This window comes from Mangifera indica, chromosome 7 (assembly GCF_011075055.1).
Source record: "Mangifera indica cultivar Alphonso chromosome 7, CATAS_Mindica_2.1, whole genome shotgun sequence".
Lineage (NCBI taxonomy): Eukaryota > Viridiplantae > Streptophyta > Magnoliopsida > Sapindales > Anacardiaceae > Mangifera > Mangifera indica.
The window spans coordinates 3,003,918-3,025,423 of NC_058143.1; the positions used below are offsets into that span (position 1 = coordinate 3,003,918).

Genomic DNA, 21,506 nt, shown 5'->3' on the forward strand with positions numbered 1-21,506 from the left:
CACAAACCAATTTAGATCTCCACTTTTCTTATTTCCAAAACACATCCAAAGAAAACTGTTGTCATTGCTAAGTCTGAGAAGAACATTAGAGTCAGTGATATGAATATAATGAATGAAATTATAACAAGATAATCAACTAAGAGCCAAATTGCCTGAAACATTTGAAAAGTTGCTATGAACATATTAGTTTCTGACTAGAGTATAGAAGCATGTAGTTTAAAATAGCCAATTAACAGTAATGTTGCCAAGCCACAAGAAAAGTGGGAATTGAGCAAAAGCAATAAAGATCAAGAGATAATGATGTCTGCTCGAATCTTGACTTCTCATCTCTACAAAGAGGACTCTCTTCATTGTCTTCACCAAGAAGATTCCCATGCACATGCAGGTCCAAAGGATCAACAAATAGTAAGAGTAACTCAACAGGATCCTCCCAAGAACAGCCAGACACATTCCTGTGAAGGCATAGCCAGCATATGCCACAATGTCCAGCAAAGGTGCCTCCCCACTACCCAATGAAAGCAGAGTTACTTTAAGCAGCATGACTTGCATAAACCATCCGAGCAATCCCTTGACAAACAACCAGCTTAGAGCTTCTGGGCTAAACCTGGCAGCACATGAAAACTATTATTTAAAGAACAAGTTGAATTGACAAGAGTGCAAAGAAATTTTCTTGCGTGAGGATAATTTTGGTATCACGCCATTATACTGAAAAATAACCACACTATAACTAAACTAAAACAAAAAGTCAATTGGCGGAGATAATTATGGTAGACACCAAAAGGCAAGGGATCAAAGGGATCTATGTCATCTGTGCTACCCTAATTCATAATTCCTTCAGTTGCCTTTATGCCAAAAAGCAAATTGATTTACAAAAATTAACTTTAGAGATTATTCAATTTGAAACCTTAAAATCAGCATAAACTTTCAACTTTTGACAAAATGTCTATTTCACTTCTCGAAACAAACAACAAAGCCTGACCTTGGAGAGTTACTGTTTCAGTATCAATTAGCAATTTAAAAAAAAAAAACTTATGCCTTTCCTATATCTACATGACAAGAAACAACAGTTACGAGGATAAGTGCTCAAAACAGACTAAACACAAATAAATAGGGACCCAACAATAAAAGAGAATCATTTTAATATCGAGAAGCCTGATCACACTCACTTTCCTTGGAGACCCAATGACAAGCCAGCAAGAATAACATAGGTGCCGAATGCCATAAATGGAATATACAAATCTGGCGCATTAATATCATAAACTGGTGGCTTGTAAGAAAGCCTGCCTCCCACGGGCTCAGTTATTCGTGTCCAATGGCCCTGATGGAGACAAAAAATGAGCAAAAACCATTACAGCAATGCCTGAGGGGATAAAAACCAATACTAGACTGAAGAAAAGACTCAGTGCTTACCCTGTGGAGAAATGGTAAGAGAACAACCTTTATCTTGTTCCTTACATATTGATCATTCACTTGAAAGTAGTATTGAGGGTCAGAGAAGTACCTACTTATCTGTTCATTCAAAAAAGAAAATGTCAATTATAACTACAGCACCTAAAATCCTACTTCAAGACTGGAAACAACAGACTATTGCATTGTAGAATCAAAGATACAAAGATTTACTCCAGTTATAGAAACTTTAGAACACATTCTCAAGCATGCCAGCACATTCCACTGATCATATGTAATCATGTGTTTCCTTATGGCACACAAAATTAAGAGAGAAGTATCGAGTCTCACAAACTAACATAAGGTGTATAAAATAGACCCAAATTTGGCTGTTCTATACAGCATTAATAAACTTGGTCAATGCCTTGAATGGCACTATGAACTTCAGGCCACACAAAGCATACCCTATTCAAACAGTGTAAAAAATGAATCAAGTTACCCAATACAAGTGTTTTGCAACCAAAGGTCTAGTTAATAAGTTCTGTAAGCTGCAGTGAGAATATCACTCAACAACATACCAACACAGTATCAACTATTGTCTGAGCATGTTTGAGAGCAAAATGAAATTTTGAATTGTAAACCATATATAATTCAACTTCGGAGTAACATCATTCAGCTTATTAAATATCTTTTTCCACAGATAAGAACAAAATGATATTTAAAATAAACAATAGACTTGGCAAGCTGCTTACATTGCTCTGCACATACTCAGAGCTGGACCCTAATATTTTTTCTCCATACGCACCCAATCCACCTCGGATAAGCCCTGAACCAGCTCCATAAAATGCATTTCCAAATGGACTGGGCTGTGTGTTTGTTGGTGGTCTTGGCACCCCAGGTTGCGGTCCCACATTGTTATACATTTCTGTAAGAAAAGGTCAAAACAACTTGATTGATGACAAAACCTTTTGGCATCTAGTATCTGTTAGAAATTGGAAAACTATTTGAAAGAGGTTTTATAATCCCACATTTAAATTTGATGTTTAGAATGCACCACTTCTCAACATTTCTAGAATTCCTCTTATGCCATAAATTCCAAAACAAGCATAAGAATCCTTTCAGCACTACAATTTGAATTTAATAAGGATTAAAACTTGACCTTGATCCATAAAAATAACTCTAATGCTAATAGTACACTCATAGCATCGAATCAAACAAATAAAAGAGCCAATTCTTTAAAATATCATTAGCTACAGATTCAAGAGTATTCACCAAATGCTGTTGCTGCTAGGGCACCCTTTGACGTAATACTCCTTTCTTCCTTTTATATGTTTGTTTGTTTGTTCATTTTTTACCTTCAAGACTTTATCTGTACAGTGCAAATCAGTCACCTTAATTAGAAAAGAATATATCAAACTAGTAAGCAGTCAAATCCATGAATTTGGAAAGATTCTCATTATTATATGTTTCATTACACAACTTCTGAAAAATAAATGCAACATACATTATAAAAAGAAAAATGCAACATACATTATAAAAAGAAACAGAATCACACACATAAAAAAAGAGCTTTCAACTAACTGCACAAATTACAAAACAAGATTTAATCACCACATGGCATCTATCAAAAACAAGATACTGTTCTGAAACCAACCCAAAGCACAATAGATTCCAAATTATCGTCAAGCATTCTTTAATAAAATCACACCTAACTTTAGTAACTCTGCTTAGACATTTAGCAGTTCAAACAACATACAAAAATTAAATCAAGTTCATCATTGATATCACCCCTACAATTCAACAAGAAGTTCTAACGAAGTGTTATCCAATTGTAACTAAAGAACTTTGATCCTATTGTAACTCAAAAACTTCAACTCTGAAAGCAATAAGGCAAGCTCTGAACCATCCATTTACTTGAATGCAAAGTCTTAGACGTTAACCAAGTTGACAACAGTAAATCCTACCCTTTAGCTCCAATTGACTAGACTTCCCTGAAATTTTAAATTTAACTCTTATTTCAAGTTAAATTCTCAAGTTACATAAGCCTCTTAACAAATGCATAACTTATGAACACAGAAACCCACTGTCAATCTTCCAAATTTACAACTTTTTACCCTCAAAAAGCTACAGAGGCAAAACCCCACATCCAAAATATAACTCTTAACCCCCTACAACCCACAACAACAAAGCCCCACTTCATAAATCAGCCTCCAAACTTCACAAGACCTTACCAATGATGCAAAAACCTCAAATTCTGAAAACCAAAAACACAACTTTATACAAACCATACCACTAAAACATCAAGCTACCATGTCCCAATTCATAAAATTAAGTTTGCAACTAAAAAAATTCAAATTTAAATCATCAGACAACAGATCAAGATATATTCACAAATCCTAATCAAACGAAACGAAATATAGACTGATTTGGATCTGGGAAAGTGACCTTGGAGATCATGTGTGGGTGGGTTTCACGACGCAAGATCGGAGCTCCGGTGGGGTTGACTTCGTGGCGGGTTGCTTTGAAGTCGAGGAAGCCACGTCGTGATGGAGAAAGTGCAGACTGAAACAGTTACAGAGAGGAATAGAAGGATGAAGTAAAGATGATATTTAATTTTAAAAAAATAAATAAAAAAAGAGAAGTGAGAAGTGGGAATCTCACGTGAATCGCTCGTGCCATCCGCCCTAATGGCTCCATGCGAATCCATGCCATTAAAAAACTTTTGGGCCTCGGCTTTGGACTTGCTTCGGGTCTAGCTTGACCCGTTTTATAACTTTTAAAATATATAATAGTTTAAAACTTGACAAATATTGGGGCACAGACTTAAATAATGTCTGTTCAAACTCAAATGGAATAATTTAATAAACAAATTACTTTGTCCAGGTTTGTTTAGGATCTGAATTTTTTTAGCAAAAAAATAAATATTTTGAGTTGAGCAATCCGAGCTCGAGCTTACTTGATTTAATTGACAATTTTATGTTTGAATGATTCAAGCTCAATTTAGAGATTTCATTCAATAGTTAGACTCGATTTTGAGAACTCTCTGGTATCCCTACACCAAAACTTTTTTTCTCAAGCAGATTTTCTGTTTTTTCAACCATTTTTTTACTTCAATTTTTTTCTTTTTTAATAATTATCTTTCTTCTTTGACAATTTTTTTCTATCATCGTTATTATCATTTAAGTTGGTTTGATCTCAAACTTAAATTTGACAATTCAAATTTATGTCAAGCTCTAACTAGTTTTTATTTGAGTTTAGTTCGAATTCTTCTCATTCTAGAGTCTCTATGTTTCTCATCCCTGCATCATTTGACCAATCACAAATTTTTACATACAATCATTGTTTTCAAAACCGAATCGAATCGATTAATTCAACCAATTGAATCGAAAATTGACTCCACATTTAGTCCAATCGATATTAAAAAATATTTTTCGTGTGACTCGATTCAACTTGGTCAAAATAGTTAAAAATCGGTAAAATCGAGTTTAACCAAAATTTATGATATTTTTATAAAATTTAATTATTTTTGAGTAATCTGATTATTTTATATTAGATTGGATGAATTTCTAAAGATTTGTAAGGAAAACAAGACTTCAAAAATAAACTGAAAAAAGAGAAAAAAAAAAAAACATCTCATATTCATTGAAATATTTTCTATAGACAATGACTTGTAGAATTATGTTTTTTTTTTTCTGTATCATGAGATGAAAACATTTTTTTCATTTAATTATTTCATTGAAATTAGGTATATAATTATCACTTCTTATAAAAGATATATTCTAATCATCATAGGTCAGGTATCTTGATCGATTTTGTTTTTTTTTTTAATTTTTAAACAAAATTTGTCTATTATAATTTGATAATAAGTTGAATCAGGTAATTCCCGACTGAACCAATCAAACTATAAACCAGTGAAATAATCGATTTGATTACCAATTTGGTTTTAAAAACATTGCACATAATTTACTAATTTAGAAAAAAAATTTAAAATTAAATTTAAAATTCCAAATGCTGAACATTTTCAATATAAAATAAGATATGAATATAATAAATAACTCAATAAAAAAATTATGGATATATTAGAATCAATGTTTTTAAAACCACTAAATCGATGAGCTTATTGGTTCATGATTTGATTAGACAATTAATCAGTTTATTCTATGATTAAATTATTATATATTTTTTTTAATAATTCAGACATTTATTATATTTTTAAAATTAAAATATATAAAACATATAAAATATAATTTGAAATATATTAATTACATAATTGACATTTCACTACATAAATAAATAAAAAAAACTAATTACAAATTGTTAATTATTATAGTTTTTTTAGTTCAATTGGTTTATCAAGTTTGACCAAATTTCAAATAAGTTAATATTTATATATGAATCAGACTGAATTATAAAAATTGGACAAGATTATAAACTAATTCATAATTTAACTGACCGAACTGACTGATCAGATTTGGTTTTATAAACACTGAATGGGATGTAACAATAATCTATTATATTCAACACAGCTAAAATAAATCATTTAGATGAACATTCATTAAGCCAAAAATAAAAATATATACATTTATTAATTCAATTAAATTAAAAATACAAAATCAATATAAATTGAATTAGGTTGGGCATAAGTTGAGAAAACATTTGATTAGATTATTTTAGTTTAAAAGAAAAAGTAAATAATTATATTAAACAATTTCATGGTATCTCATAAAGCTGATAATAGATTAGGTATTGGACAAACAACCTAGTATTTGTTCTTGTTTCCGTTTTTGTTCCGATAGAAAAAAAAATCTTTTTTAGTCGTTATTTCATCCTATTATTGATATAGAGATAATAGAGAATTTCGTTCTCTTTCAATAAAAAAATAGAAAAATAATAAAATATTTATTAAATATCAGAATATATTTATAATAATTTAAAATTTTTAAAAGTAATTCAATATTTACGGGGTTAAGGGATATGTTGGGGAGGAGATGAATAGAAAATATATTTATTTCCATTTTTAATTGTCGGGATTTCAACTATTTATATCCTTGTCATTGTCCTATTCTTATTTTTATTAGAAAATCTCCTATCCAATGACTCGGTTTGAAAGGTTGAATTATTATCCCAGGTATCATTAAATTTGTATGAATAAATTTAGAAAATTTGATTAGGCAATCCACCATCTGTGTTTGAAATAATATTTATTTTTTAATTCATGTCCAAAAATTAGGTTATTTATTATAATTATCTTAATTTTTATGGCGATGGTGGGTAACTTAGTAAATTGATAACATTTGAAATGACATTTTTGCCCCTGAGCCTTCTGCCCATTCTTACTGTGGGGTATCCATAGGAGTTGAAATATTTTCTTTCTGCCTTCAAACTGATTGCTTTGAAGTGGAAATGGAAATTGAGGAAACACTGAAGATACTGAACAGTTCTCTATATACTATCAAGTGGCGTCTGAAATCTGCAGCCAAGCTTCGTCTGGAAATTGGTTTAGTTCATAATCTCTGCTTCTTTCAATTCTTCATAATTTCTCACCATCTTCAATCGGTTCTTATTGTTCTTCATCTGTATTCTCCCTCTTGTTGTATGGTTTTCTGGGTACCCTTCAAGTTTTGACCTTTGATTTCTTTCTAGGTGTTTCTGCTTTTAAGACATTGGAGTTCATTTTCAATGATTTTGCAGTACTATACTTGTAGTTATTCTGTGCCACTGGCATAGTAGAATTCAAATTTTCAAGCTTTATTGGATAGAGTAAGACTACGTGTATGACCTAGAAGTGTTAGAGAATTACTTTATCCTTAATTCAAAATATCAATAACACGCAAATTAGTTTCATTGTTACCACGCAAAGTTTTATTGTATTGGATAATTTATTACTCAAAAACTTAAAGGTACTGCTTGTAATATGTAGAATTACTGTTTACCAATCAAGATTTCCATGTTACAATTATACGATTTTGTTATGTTTTTTTACATAACATTTTATATGATATTAAAAGTTTGCGTCTTGGAGAAATGGCTTTTTGTAACATTGGTTTTCATTGATGTGGAAGTGAAGAAGCAAAGAAGATGTTTGATGTCATTATGATTCATGTTGCTTTGGACTCTGATATATGTGAATTAGATTCTTGTTAAGTCAAGGAATTGTGTTCTGCTGTATTGCTTGGAGGTTAGCTGTTCAGATTTCCCAATTCAGCTTTGAGCTTTCTAAATTTTACTGTTGTTATCATTCATATAGTGAATTTTTTTTTAAGAGACAGGATTACTCGATGCTTATTTTCTTTGACAGGAATACTTGTTTGTGAGTAATGAACGATTTTTGGAAAGCTATATTTGGCGTTAACTTAATAGGATTTTGATTCTAAGTTTGATAGGCACATGGCTTTCTCATACTAAGGCCTTAGAATTGTATTGTATGCTTATTATTTTGTCATATGGAAAAGTTATTTAGTTGTGTGTTTACATTATTTGATGGATTTCTTTGCAGATTTTTTAGCGTTATGCACCAGAATGAGGCCAGTTATAATGGTTGACTATGGGGGAAAGATGCCTGAACTGCAACAACATCTATGTGCACTTCTTAAACTTTGTCAAAAGGTTTCACTTCATACCTCTACACTTGATAAATTGACAGTTCAGTTAGAGTTTTTACACTGCCTTTCTTTCATCATGTGCCAAATTTGATGTTAAAGTTGGCTTTCTATATGGTTGATTGTAAAAAGAATATGAAACCATTGACAGAAAAACAAGAAAGTCCAAAAATTGAAGAAGACCCTATGTGGCATTAAACATTTCTTTAATGTTGCTGTGAAACACATGTGCTTGATTGGTGCATACCATGTATCTGTGGGTTTGTTATATTATTATAAAAGATAGCATCAATTCATGCATGTATTCTAATTTAACAGTAATTAATTGAAAATAAAAGATAGCATTTGCCATTGTCAACTTGGCAACTCCCTAAACTTTTGGATTGGTTTAGTTTGGTGGAGTCAGTGTTAATCCACAATGCAGTCATTATTCTTGTTGATAATAAGTGTCTTTCTTTTTGTTCTGTTTGTTGAGAGTTATTGTCTATTAAGGATTATTATTTCATCCATTTCAGGAGTCGCCTGTTTTTGAGGATCTAAAAGTTATGATTATAGAAGATATGATATACTTGATTCATGTTAAAGAACTTGCTGAGCATGTTAGCTTAAGCTTGAGCTCAGAAGCTGATTTGCAGTTTGTGGACCTAGAACAGGATCCCCCTAAGGTTGCTTCCTGCTGTAAGCTTTATTATTGAAACTTTATTATTTCACTTTTTATATGCGCACTTTCTTCCTTCTTTAGTGATTTTTTTTTTTTTCATTTTTATTCTAGATGATAACAATAACCGAAAAAAGCTCTGTGGGAATGCAATTAATATCAGTTCAGAAGTTGTTCTCGTCACTTTTTCCACTCAATAGATTGAACAATGATGTTCTGTCCTGTGACCGAACAGATGATATGGTTAAATCCAAATCATCTGATGAGCCTGTTGCTTCTCAATCTTCTGAAGTTATTGATCTCAGTAGCTGCTTGCACAATACTGAGGTTACAATGCCAACTTTGAATGGGTAATTTCTTGAACTCATTATTGCATGAGCATGTAATTCTCATGAGAGATGAGATCATTGAGATGTACATATTTGCCCTGATCCGGTCAGATCTTCTAATTTTTATAGGTGTTTTTTACTTTTTAGCTTTTGGGAAGTTGATATGAATCTGAAATTTCCATAACAATGTAAGTTGTTTACAGCTAGTGAAATCCACACTGGAAATAGGCATCTTAAATCCTATTATTAATCAAAGCAGGTACAGAACCTGAAATGGCTGACTGTCTGAAAGGTTGTTCATAACCATAACTAGACTTCCCTGTTTAGCTCAATATGTTACATAAAAAGCTGCTTGTTTCATTGCCATATCCCAGAGCTATGAATCCTTTGTGCATTTCTGTTTAGAAGAATGATTTATAAATCATGCAATGATACTGTTAGCTTGTTGCGCTGATAGAATAGCTAATTAATCAATGCGCTTCAGATGCTTGTAAGTTAGTTCCATACAATTTCCTGTCTTATCATAGTATATAACTGTGTCTTTTGTGCTTCAGATGGCTTCTTGGTTATCCAGTTGTCTATTTGTTTGGCATAGAGCATATTGCTGATGCTATTTATAATCTTTCGACCAAGTCTCTTCGCATCTTCAGAATTTTAGTCTGCAGGTTTGTTGATTTTCATACTTCTCACACAAATATAATTTTCATGCTACAATCCAAAATTTCAATTCAAACCACTCACTAAATGATAACTAGTGGTCTATTATCAATGTCAAGTTTTCCAGGAAATTTAACTTTTCTTTTTCAAACTTAATGCTACAATGCAGTGTTGCTAATTTCAAGTTTTACTGTTGCAGGAATGGTCCTGCAAATAAAGGTTCTTCGCCAGAGGAACTAATGAGGTAATGCTTCGTTCCAGTTCTGAAACTTAGGCATTCAAAAATAGTCCAAACTAGATATAATGGGATATTTTGATTTTTGATTGCCGCTTTGCCTCATCTTAGTTCTTTCTTATGATAATGAGCTACAATTTCAATCGGGATGTTTTTGGTGCTTTGTTTATAATGATTTACCTCCAGTTTGATGGAAATTCTTGTTCTTGTTTGTTAGGATCTAATATTTTGTGGCACATGTCCTAATTCTAGAGGATAGGACTTGTTATATAAAGGTTAGGTAGGTTGAAAAAAAAATTAGTGATTTTGGCAATCTTTGGTTGTGGGCAGTCTTATGGCTGATTTGGGAGGTTTGCGACATCTCAAATGGTTGGAATTGCGAGGTCCTAGATACTCATTTTCTTCAATTTCTTGCTTTGTTTGAGTGAGAGTGTCCGTCTTCCTAACAATGTTATAGTTACCGTATGGCTGTCAATCTGAATCTCTAGTTAAACACCATTTTCGCATGAGTAGTATTTGTTGGAGACGTCAGGGAAATCTTTGTCCAAATATGTAATGCCTTAGACATGGTGATTGGCCAAGATTTTGATATCGACTTTGATATTCTCTACATGCTGAAATCAAGTTTTCTTTGAATATTGTTCTACAGCTTCTCGGTGCCTTATGATCTAAGCATGGGAGGGAGCAAAGAACCATGGGCAGAGATGTTTCTGGCTAAGATGCAATCAAAATGGGGAAAGTGCAAGCAAACTTGGAGGACCCTAAAGATGGAAGTTAATGAATGCTTTCCACAAGCTATTGCATTATAGGTCTATGAACCAACCCCAGTCTTCTCACTAGAAAAATTATGTATAGCAAAGTTTTCAAACCCGAATTGGACATTGACCCAATGAAGGATGGGGCTAATCTAGTTCAGCCGACTATCGAATCATTATACTGTTTAAGTAAATATAAAAAAACTATTTAAAACAATATTTCTAACATAATCATTAAATATAAAATTTGAATTACATTTACTTGAAAATGAATTTGGATTGATGACACGCATTCTATATCCATTGATAAGGTGTTGGGTTCAAGTCCGAGCAAGCATGGTAGACTTTCTCAAGTCATGCGATGGTTGGGATACGATAATTAAATCATTAACCGATAGGTTTGGGTTGATTCAATCGTATTGACCCTTTGTGTTCCCAGCAGACTAATTGGTCCGATCCACTTTCTAAAAGCATGACATATAGAACTAGAGAATCATCAAACTGCATGCATAGAGTAAGAGTATTGCACTTGGCATTGGAGATGGGTAAAATGTCTCTCAATGCTTTGTTTTTATTTACTCGTATCGGTGTTAACATGATGATTAAATTGATCTAACTGGACAGTTGAATAATAACTTTATACAATTTATCTAGATCAATTTAGTTTGATGCCTAAAACTGATTTTAGTCATGATGATTTATCACTAGTTTTTTATCAGATTGGCCAATTAAAGTTTTATAATACTAGTTAAAGTCTCACTTAATAAATATGAGAATGGAAAAAAATTATAAAAGTTATATAGATATAATACGGTAAATAATAAAAAATACGTTTTTAAGAAAAGATTATAAAATTTAGATACGGAAAAAAATACGAAATATATATATATGAGTTTACTATGACATATTATTAATAATATATTTATAAAAATATAACAATATCAATATACTTTTAGCACTTTTCACGGATCTCTTGATTAAAATCAATATAACAATTCATATGTAAAATCTTTAATTGGCTATTAAAACTAATATAACAGAATCCATCATATTCAGTGATTGCACTACCAGTTGAATAAGCAACAAGATTAATAAAATATCAGTGTCTTATATCAATCCATATATTAGACATTAAAAAAATTACATATATGACAAAATTATAAACAAATAAAGAAAAAAACAATAAAAGTTTACTTTTTCGGAAAATAGTGAAAATAAAAAGTTAAACCCAACAAAAAAAAAACACGGATTTGGTGTAAAAAAATTATGTATAAAAATTTTTACTGTTGTTATGAATGTGAACTTTATGTAATAAATAGAGAGGTTAAGGATTTGAAAAAAAAAAGGATTTTTTTGACATTATGATAATTAATTAAAGATTAAAAGGACACTTTTGTACTACTTCGACATTAAAACGACATCATTTTGAGTTTTTTAAAAATTAGAAAAAACATAAAATGAATAAAACGGTTGTTTAAAATAGAAAACGTTCAAAATATATGTCTAATATGTTATAGATTTAAAAATAAATAAAACAGTTGTTTAAAAAAGAAAACGTTCAAAATATATGTTTAATACGTTTTAGATAAAATTTAGAGAGGTAGATGGAAGTTATCTCTAATTTAAAATGATTCTTTCATGTATAATATATTATTATTAATATATAAATTAATATATACAGTTTTAAAATAATATCATGTATACATAATTTTTTTATATAATTTATATATATATATATATATATTACATTATTATTTAATTAAATATTACTTTATATTTAATTAAAAAATTATCTAATTAGATAATAACACATTAGTTATGTATAAAAAATGTATTAAATCATATGATATAAATATTTGTTGAACATATATTTAATTTTAAATATATAATTAATATTTAAAAAATATATTATTATATAATTAAATATTTTTTTATTTTTATTTTAAAGTCACCCAATCATTTGATAAAATACCATTAATGAATGTGCATAGTTATATTGTTAATTATTGAACTTTGCTTAAAATCTCAAGCACTTTGGTTAAAATTTAAGATTCTAATTTAGGTGCACCTTTACTTCCAAGGCACTTCAAATGTTGGCTTTGCATGTTACCCAGCAGCCTCTTTAGGAGGCAGAAAGTGAATCTAAAATACTGAAAATGACCCAAAAAAAAGAGTTTTTTATTAAACTAAAGCCTGATAACTCAAAGACTTTTCATCACTACATGCACCAGGAAAAAAAAAAAAATTAAAATGAAAGCGAAGAGGGTGAGAAATTTTTGAAAAGTTGAATGCCCTCTTTCATTGAAATCCAAGCCATCTTCTGTGGCAAACAACAAAACAGAAGAAGAAAAATTTTAAAAAGAAAGAAATTGAGGAATTAATTTTTTTAATATGCCCCTTTGATTAAGCTGAGGACATCAGCCTCTCTGGGAAGAGCTGGAATGGCTCCCTTTTTGGTGGTGGTTATGGCTCCACATGCATTGGCATATTTAAGTACTTCTCTCAGCCTTGCTTCGTCCTGTAAAAGTGACGAGGATGACTAGTTTTAATCTACAAGTAACAGCCATTGGATTGAGTCCAGAATCAAAGAACAAGAACTTACCTCAAGAAGGGAGTGATCATCAACAATCTTGCATAGTAAAGCACCGACAAATGCATCGCCAGCACCGGTTGTATCTACTGTGTTGACATGGAAGGCTTCCACTGCTCCTTTGAAACCCTACATTTGAGCAAATTTGAAGAATGAAAAATTAATAGTCTTAGAAAGAAAATCCAACCAATGACAGTTTCAGTGCAAATTTTGCAAGTGCAAACCCCTCTACTTCTGATCGAAGAATAATCCTATCTATAAAAACTATCGTAATAACAAGTGATTGAATGATTTTAAAATTAAAAAATAAATAAATAATCATATCATCTAATTACTGATAAGTTAGTGAAATTTGTTTGTTAGTATAATTTTATCTTTTGCGGGGTAAGATCCAACTACCAGCTACCATTAGGCAAAAAATATCAAAGTTGGTTGTGGGGCTGACTACATGAGTACCCCAGTGAATTTATGCTTCCTAAAAGCTTCAACAGCCTGTCCTTGAGGACCATCTAAGGGACATTATCTAATTGTCATCTTCAATAAGAAAACCCTTCTGATATGACTTTTTCATAAAGCTGACTAGACTTCATGTCTCTCTCTCTCTCTCTCTATATATATATATATATATTTGTCATTTAGTTTACACTGATACAAAAATACCCATTAAAAAATATAATTCAAACTCAGATCCACAAAATCATTCATGCACATGCAATTTGCCAGTTGTTAGGTCTGAAAAATACAGCTGCTAACTTTTCAAAGCTAGAATTCAAAATCCTAACAGAAATGGCCTACTTGACATGTCACCTGGAACTTGCTGTTCAATACAATATTGAGGTAGCTACACATTTTTAGAGTTTAATTCAACAATAAAACTATATGTATTTATTTTGAGTATATAAATAGATACGTATTTGAGATGTGTTATTGTATGATAAGAGGATTTTAACTTAAAGATAAAATAACACTCAATTATATGATGACACAAATATATACTCATTTGTGTATTTAAAATGGGTACACATAATTTTGCTATAAATTAAATGCCCAAAATTGGGATCTAGAGTTACTTGTAAAGGAAACAAAGTATTCAGAACTTAACCTACTTGATTCATAAATTCTCAACCAATTAGCCACCTGGGTACAAGTGGCCATCTAGATATACATTCATGTCCATCTAAAATTCACAGCTACCGACCCATTACAGCTAGAAGTCAAAATTTTAGGCAGCTAACAATTATTCAAGTTTCAACTAACACAACAAACGGAATAGAGAGATTAAGATAGCTTACCTTAGTATAGTACCTACAACCCTTTTCACCAAGAGTAACCAAAAGAAGCTTCAGGTTAGGGTGCCATAGCGACAAGGCAGATTCGTCATCAATCTTGTCACTACCAGTTAGGAACTCCAGCTCCACATCACTGACCTTGATCACCTCTGCCATGTCCCAAATGCTCAGGATCTGTGTGCGCGCCTCCTCGGGAGAGGGCCACAATGGTAGTCTGAGGTTTGGGTCGTAGGAAAGGAGGGCTCCTGCATCCTTAGCAACCTCCATTGCCTTTAAGTGAGCTGATCTACATGGCTCCACGATCAAACTTATTGATCCATAATGGAAGACCTTGGCCTGCATACATCAAAGTAATTAAAAAAATATAATTAAAAAATAAGATCATAATTACTCAACTTTAAACCCAAAAAAAACATAGATCATATAAAACATGTGGGCATGATAGTAGCTGAATCTTTGCATCAAAACCTAAATTTTAATATAATAAAATTTTTATTATTTCCTGAAAATGTTTTCGAATATTTATTTATAATGTTATTAAATTCATTTCAATAATATGTATGTTATTTAAATATTTAATTAATTATTTAGATAATATTTTATTCTCTAATTAGATCACACAGTGATGTATTCCTTGTTATTTAAAGGATAGACTAAAAATTCAAAATTAAATGATAAAATAATTTAGAAAATAATCAAATTATCTATATAAATAATTATAAGTTAATTAAATATTATTTATTATTAATATAAAACTATCTAATTATACATTAATAAATAAAAATCAAAATTGGACAATAGTGGAATCCAGCAAAGCGTGGGCCCACAGATGGGCCTACTTTTCAGCATCTGACGTGTCATTGTACCGTCATATTTACCACGTGATGTCGCCTGATCATCACAAATAGACAAACTTTGATCGTGCAGGATCTCTTCGAATCACCATCACAATGCCGCGATTGGGGCCCGTAATCGCTTGCAATAATTATGGATTTTTATAAAGAAAAATTTTTTGGGACGCCATGGTGAGAGAATCTTGGACAGAGTAGATGAGCCGCCCGTGAGTTTTACATTTCTCCCAAACAGTCCAAAGTCAAGATAGTTTTTGCACGAAAAATAAAAAACGAGAAACTACTTGACGGACACGATCCATCTAAAGCGCGTGTGCGCCAGAAATAAAAGTGAATCTCCATATACCCCCAATATTTTCCATCATGTGTTATAAACAACACTGTATAAATGGCTATCGAGGGGTGTTTTGAAGTGAAAATAAACCATAGGGGACTGGAATAACGTTTTACAGATAAAGACTTACGGATTTGATAAGCTCCAGATTCAACTCGTCAGGTCTCAACAGCATATCAGCACTGGGATTCCTATAAAACATGAACTCACGCTCACCATCAGCGCGTAGAGTCACGAAGGCGAGAGCAGTCCTGGCGCCTTGGTCAAAGTTGATGCCGTCGCCGCTGACTCCATTCTCCTTCAAGATCCCGGCCAACATGTGGCCGAACTCATCGTCGCCGAGTTTGCCGACGAAGGCTGCCTTGCCTCCGAGGCGAGCCACAGCGATAGCAACGTTGGCCGGGGCGCCACCAGGAGCCTTGAGGAAGCCGGGAGCCTCGGAGAGGGAGACGCCGGATACCGTCGGCACGAAGTCGATCAGCATCTCCCCGAAGGAGACGATGAGACTGGAGCCGGAAACTGCGCCGTTTGAAGCCATTGGAAGGGACAGGATGTAGAGTGTTATTCACGTATAGAGAAAGAGCGTAATGAAAAGGGAGAGATTGTGAAATGGATTGGGGGAGAGTATTTATAGAGGTAGATGAGGGAAGTTTGGGTTTGATTATAATTACTGAGAAATAAAAGGGGTATGCAAAAATTAAATGAATTTGGTTTTCATGAGGAAGATTTTTTTTTTTTTAATTAATTTGTATCAGTTTGTGACATGACACCCATATAAGAACCTCCCGCAGAATGGCTGGTTCTACATAAAATTGAGTCAATTTGATTAATTAAAATTAAATTTAAAATAATTTAATTTTAATTTTAATTTATGGTTCTTGAATTGATTTCTTTTGTAACAAAAAATTTTATTCGAATCAAATTATCTACACTTATTGCACTTGATTATTCAAGAATATTATTTTGATATGATGTTATAAGGTCTTGAATATAAACCTTCTTTTTTTGGGGATTTTATATTTTTACCATTTAAGTTATCTCTTCGGGTATCTTGAATTAATTTTGAGTCACTTCCGATAAGTTTTGTTTTGGGTTGTTTTGGATCAAACCCAAACCTAAGTTAAGTTCGATATGACTACTTGATGCAAGAAATCCAAGAAAAATATTTTTTTCGACATGAAAACATTATTGGACTAACATTTTTTGTAACAACATTTAGCAAAGCTCGACTATCTATTTGAGATGGAATTCGATTATTAAATTAGTAAACTTTATAGAAACTAGTCGAATAATCTATCGTTGAAATATCCTACTTCTATAAGAGTGTATTAGAAAGTATTAATATGCATAATTAAATTTACGTATTTGAATAATTATAAAACTCTGTTGGGTTACTAGATTAGATTACTTTCTCATATTATTAAGATAAGATTGACACATATTTTTAAAGTAATTAAAAGATAATTAAATAATTTTAAATCAGAGAAAAATTAAATGATATATTTACAAATGTTAAGCACCAAAAAATTTAATTATTCTTAATATTTTATTTAATATTTTCCCATTATGTAACATTAATAAATATCAATTAATAATATATTTCCATATTAATATAATATAAAAATATCAAATATTAAATGGTAGAATAATAATATTTTTTTATATTTTTATTTATTTTAAGAATCCTGAGAATAATAATAATATTTCAAGATTTAGGGATAAATTTTAGGGAAGAAATAAAAAGTAAATATAATAAATATTATTAAGTAATTAGATAATTTTAAATTACTAATAAAATAAATAATTTGATTATTCAATCATACAATTATTCAATTTAATTATACTAATTATATTATTACTTTATTTTATATTAATAAAAAATATATTAATTCAATTTAGCAACAACGAAATGACCTTATTATTTCCCAAAGCATGAAAAAGTAAGTCATTAGAATGATATTTAGAGAGCAACAATTCCCTTATAACATTCTTCTTTAATTGACTAAGGGATTGGTGGGTCACTTTCATTTATGGCTTTATATGGAAGTAATATTTTAAATACTAACGATATATATACATCAATACATATTTAATATATTATTATGTAATTAAATAATTTTGATTAAAAATAAAATAAAATTTAAACACATGATAACACATCCATATTTATATTCATTGTTAATGTATATAATATTATTCTTTACTCTAAGTCATCGGGGTATTATTGCAAGAGTATCGATGCACTAACATCGTTATTATTTTAATTGGTGGAGGGATTGGTGGGTATGTCTATCAATTGTACCTATTGAATTGGGTTTGACTTGTTTAAGCTTAGGACTGTAAAAAAATTTGGGTCCCAATTTCAAGATTGTTTATTTGGGTCTCAAATTTTTTGTTTAGGTATGGTTCATTATTTTTGTGTTTTAAGCCTATTTTAGGTCTATCCTTTGTAAAAAAATTTGCAAATGAACCACTATAATTTCTTGTAGGTTTAAAAAGCTTACAAAAATACCCTCGAGCCTACTGAATTGGGTTTGATGTATTCAATCTCAGGATTGTAAAAAATTTTGGGTCTCAACCTTGAGGTTGTCTATTTGGGTCTCAAATTTTTTGATTAGGTATAGTTTATTAAAATTTGGCCAAATGACTATTTTCTACCCAATGTTTGATGCAAACCCAACATTTTACCAATTAACTATTGAAAATCCAAACATTTATCTGTATATTAAATTTTACTGTTATTTAGGAAAAATTATTATTTAACAAAAATATTTAAAAACATTAAAAATTTATCACACTTCCATCCCCTAAGTTTAAAACTAACAATTTCTCCACTTAAAGTTTGAAAAACTTATATTTTTTTCTCAAGATTTTTTGAACATGCTACTAGTGGTTAAAGATGACGGTGACGATGACATTCTCCTTTTCTCCTAGTTTCTTGCTCAATTTTTAACTGTTACCAACCTAAAAAACAGATTGAAAAAGATGGTTTTTTATCTTTTTTCAAACCTAAACTCTATAATTTAATGGATAACGTTTTTTTGAGTCTATCTAATGCGTAAATTTCATTTAGCTCGAAATTAATTTTTCAAACTGAATAATCAAGTCTAAAGCCACGTAACCCAATTGGCAAACATATAGGTGGGTCACTATCACCCGTGGTTTTGCACTTAACTGTGACGAAATAAAGCGTGCCGATCGAGCAACTTGGTGTACACATTGCAACAAATGGGGTTGGTGAACATCACATATTATATTAACAATACGTCTCATCTAACATTCCTTAGGGGTGTTGCTGCAAAAAAAAAAGAAACTTTTTTTTTGCAAACTCCCCCCTGGCTCCAACCAATTCACAACGCTCACCCCACACCAAGTGATGAATGTTACAGAACCCTCGTTTAGGCAAAATATCAAGTGACCCCCTAGTTTTTCTATTGATCACATAGGCATTCTTAATTTAGTAATTGTATTGTGCTAATTTGACATAACTAGTGAAATAACTATAAAACCCTTATTCAATACGAGGATTCTGTTAAAGTACCAATGATGCAATGTAAGTATGTAACCACCCTCTTCCTTTCGAACCATTGTATGATTACTTAATAAAGTGAATAATATTATATATATCCGGTTTTGAGTATTCAATTGACTATTTAGATAATAAAATTATATCTACAAATATTTCTTACTAATTTATACATATAAATTGAGATGATGCTATACTAGGAGATTATAATTACTCATGATCACTATTCAATCATGTGTAAGAGAGGGACGACATGATCATGTTGACATTAATTTTTGTTTTAATAAAATAAAAAAACCCGTAATTCTTTTCGACATTTTCATATATACCATAATATTTTTTTTCTCTTCCATCAAATTTCTTTATAACTATTTATTCAAGCTTTATAAATAAAAAGCCATCTATGAAATAAATTTTGGTACACCCGTTATAATTCTATTATTATTTTATTTATATTCTATAAAAGTCTCTTGAAAATGATTCATTATTGCTACAATCTTACATTGAGGAGGATAATACGAAAAAAAGGGTATGATAGGGGACTAAATGGTTGTAATAAAACTATAGTGGAGGATAATGATAATTTCCATTAATAGAATACTATAGTCTATTAATCATCATTTTCTTGTCTCCACCACTTGTCTTTCACTTAGCTTTACTATTATAATATGAACTATTTTACCCACCATGGTGTGCAGTCTCATGTTGATACATATTGATATATTTGTTTTTTAATATATTTATATTGAAGTAAAAGATTCTAATGATAAATTGTTAGACTAATTTTCTAACTTGGTGATAAAAAGGAAAATCCAATGACCCACTCCGTCGTCTTCACCTTGTAATAGCTACCAGATCACCCCTAAAGATAACTTCAGCATCTAAGGGTTGTAGGCCAACCATAAGTGGAATTGCATTAGTTGTCCACTCTCAGATTGGTTAATTAAGGGTTGGAGGACACTTACTCATTTCTAAACTAGTGGTTTCAGAAGGAACACTAATTCATTTTTAAAATAACATTAATTGGATCAAATCGACTGATCTGATCAGTTTGACTGCCACTTGCTAGCAAAAAAATTATGATGCGTTGAAAAACCACTTTTAAAGGTAGATCTGATTGAATTGAATAGTTTGTTGAAAATTCAACTATTTTTTTAATTTTAATTAATAGATTAATAGATATCTCTTAGTCAACTTTACTATTATAATATAAACTATTTTACCTACCATGGTGCGGAGTCTCATCCCAAATGTCAGGGACTCAATCAAATCTACATTTCTGTACATAAATTTGAGTGTGTATATTTGTATTTTTAATATATTCATATTGAATTGAGAGATTTTAATAATAGGTTATTGAACTAGTCTCTTTAAGGTTTATCAACTTGGTGGTAGAAAAAAAAAATCTATAGATCAACCCTATCATCTTCATCTTGTAGTCATAGAAACTATATATATGAGATTACTCCAAAGATGCCTTCAACATTTAGGGGTCGTAAATCGACCATAAGACCCTACTCAATAAGTAAAATTGTATTAGTTTGCCGACTCTCAAATTGGGAAATTAAGGGTTAGAGAAGGACTAATAATTGATCATTCTTGAGACCAACATTCTTAATACCTGAACATGTTTTTAAAAATCAAATTGAATTAACTAATATAATTGGTTTGATTGTCACCTACCAGGAGATACGATTATAATTCATTGAAAAATCATTTTTGAAATTAAATTATATTGAATTAAACAATTCAAATAATTAGATCAAATAAAAACCTGGGTTTGACTTAGTCAAAAAAAAAAATCAAATTTTCTTAAAAAATTTATCGCTAGGATTTGAATCCAAAACCTCATGTCCAATTTCGAAAACATTGCCTAAGAGTTCACATTCCACGTGTTTGCAAAATTGCCAAAAAAAATTCCTTATCACAAAAAATGCATAAACCATTTTTTAATTTTAATAAATAAGTTGTGCCGGCAGCTCACATTCCACGAGTTTGTCCTTTATAATGTAAACTATATTCAAATATTTTAAATGTTTTCTTTGATCTTCATATTAATCATATGTTGCAAGTTACAGCACCACGTGGTGCCTTTGAAATATCTAAGAAATTTTGAACCAATTCAAATCCAGTTGGCCAAACACAACTAGGATCTCTGCAAGATTAAACATACCATGTGCTCAATGAAACCATCAAAGGCTCTTGGTTTTATGGTATACATCTTGCATTCAAACAATTAGGGTTTCTTATTGTTAAAAGAATGTTGTCAAATATTTGTTTGTAGTGATCTTTGAAAA

General features: G+C 30.8%; 3 protein-coding genes across 4 annotated transcripts; 1 reads left to right on the top strand and 2 right to left on the bottom strand.

The window, feature by feature from the left end:
* Window positions 1–44: 44 nt before the first annotated feature.
* LOC123221845 (protein YIF1B-A) lies at window positions 45–3,989 on the bottom strand. Of its 2 annotated transcripts, XM_044644774.1 has the most exons (6): window positions 3,832–3,989; window positions 2,659–2,755; window positions 2,139–2,311; window positions 1,411–1,509; window positions 1,167–1,318; window positions 45–604 (listed from the first exon to the last, which is right to left on the bottom strand). In XM_044644774.1, exons 3-6 carry the CDS (start codon window positions 2,307–2,309, stop codon window positions 217–219), a joined length of 810 nt encoding a protein of 269 aa, XP_044500709.1. In that variant the 5' UTR covers window positions 2,310–2,311; window positions 2,659–2,755; window positions 3,832–3,989; the 3' UTR covers window positions 45–216. The 2 variants fall into 2 exon arrangements, with proteins under 2 accessions (XP_044500709.1, XP_044500710.1); XM_044644775.1 differs by lacking the exon at window positions 2,659–2,755 and having other exon boundaries at window positions 3,832–3,984.
* A 2,743-nt stretch (window positions 3,990–6,732) lies between these two features.
* Window positions 6,733–10,836, top strand: LOC123220379. Its single transcript, XM_044642581.1, has 7 exons — window positions 6,733–6,883; window positions 7,883–7,992; window positions 8,501–8,650; window positions 8,758–8,993; window positions 9,527–9,637; window positions 9,829–9,873; window positions 10,514–10,836. The coding sequence occupies exons 1-7, from the start codon at window positions 6,790–6,792 to the stop codon at window positions 10,671–10,673; spliced, it is 906 nt and encodes a 301-aa protein (XP_044498516.1). The 5' UTR covers window positions 6,733–6,789; the 3' UTR covers window positions 10,674–10,836.
* A 1,940-nt stretch (window positions 10,837–12,776) lies between these two features.
* Window positions 12,777–16,297, bottom strand: LOC123221640 (probable fructokinase-4). Its single transcript, XM_044644510.1, has 4 exons — window positions 15,814–16,297; window positions 14,502–14,834; window positions 13,222–13,338; window positions 12,777–13,137 (listed from the first exon to the last, which is right to left on the bottom strand). Exons 1-4 carry the CDS (start codon window positions 16,219–16,221, stop codon window positions 13,006–13,008), a joined length of 990 nt encoding a protein of 329 aa, XP_044500445.1. The 5' UTR covers window positions 16,222–16,297; the 3' UTR covers window positions 12,777–13,005.
* Window positions 16,298–21,506: the final 5,209 nt, after the last annotated feature.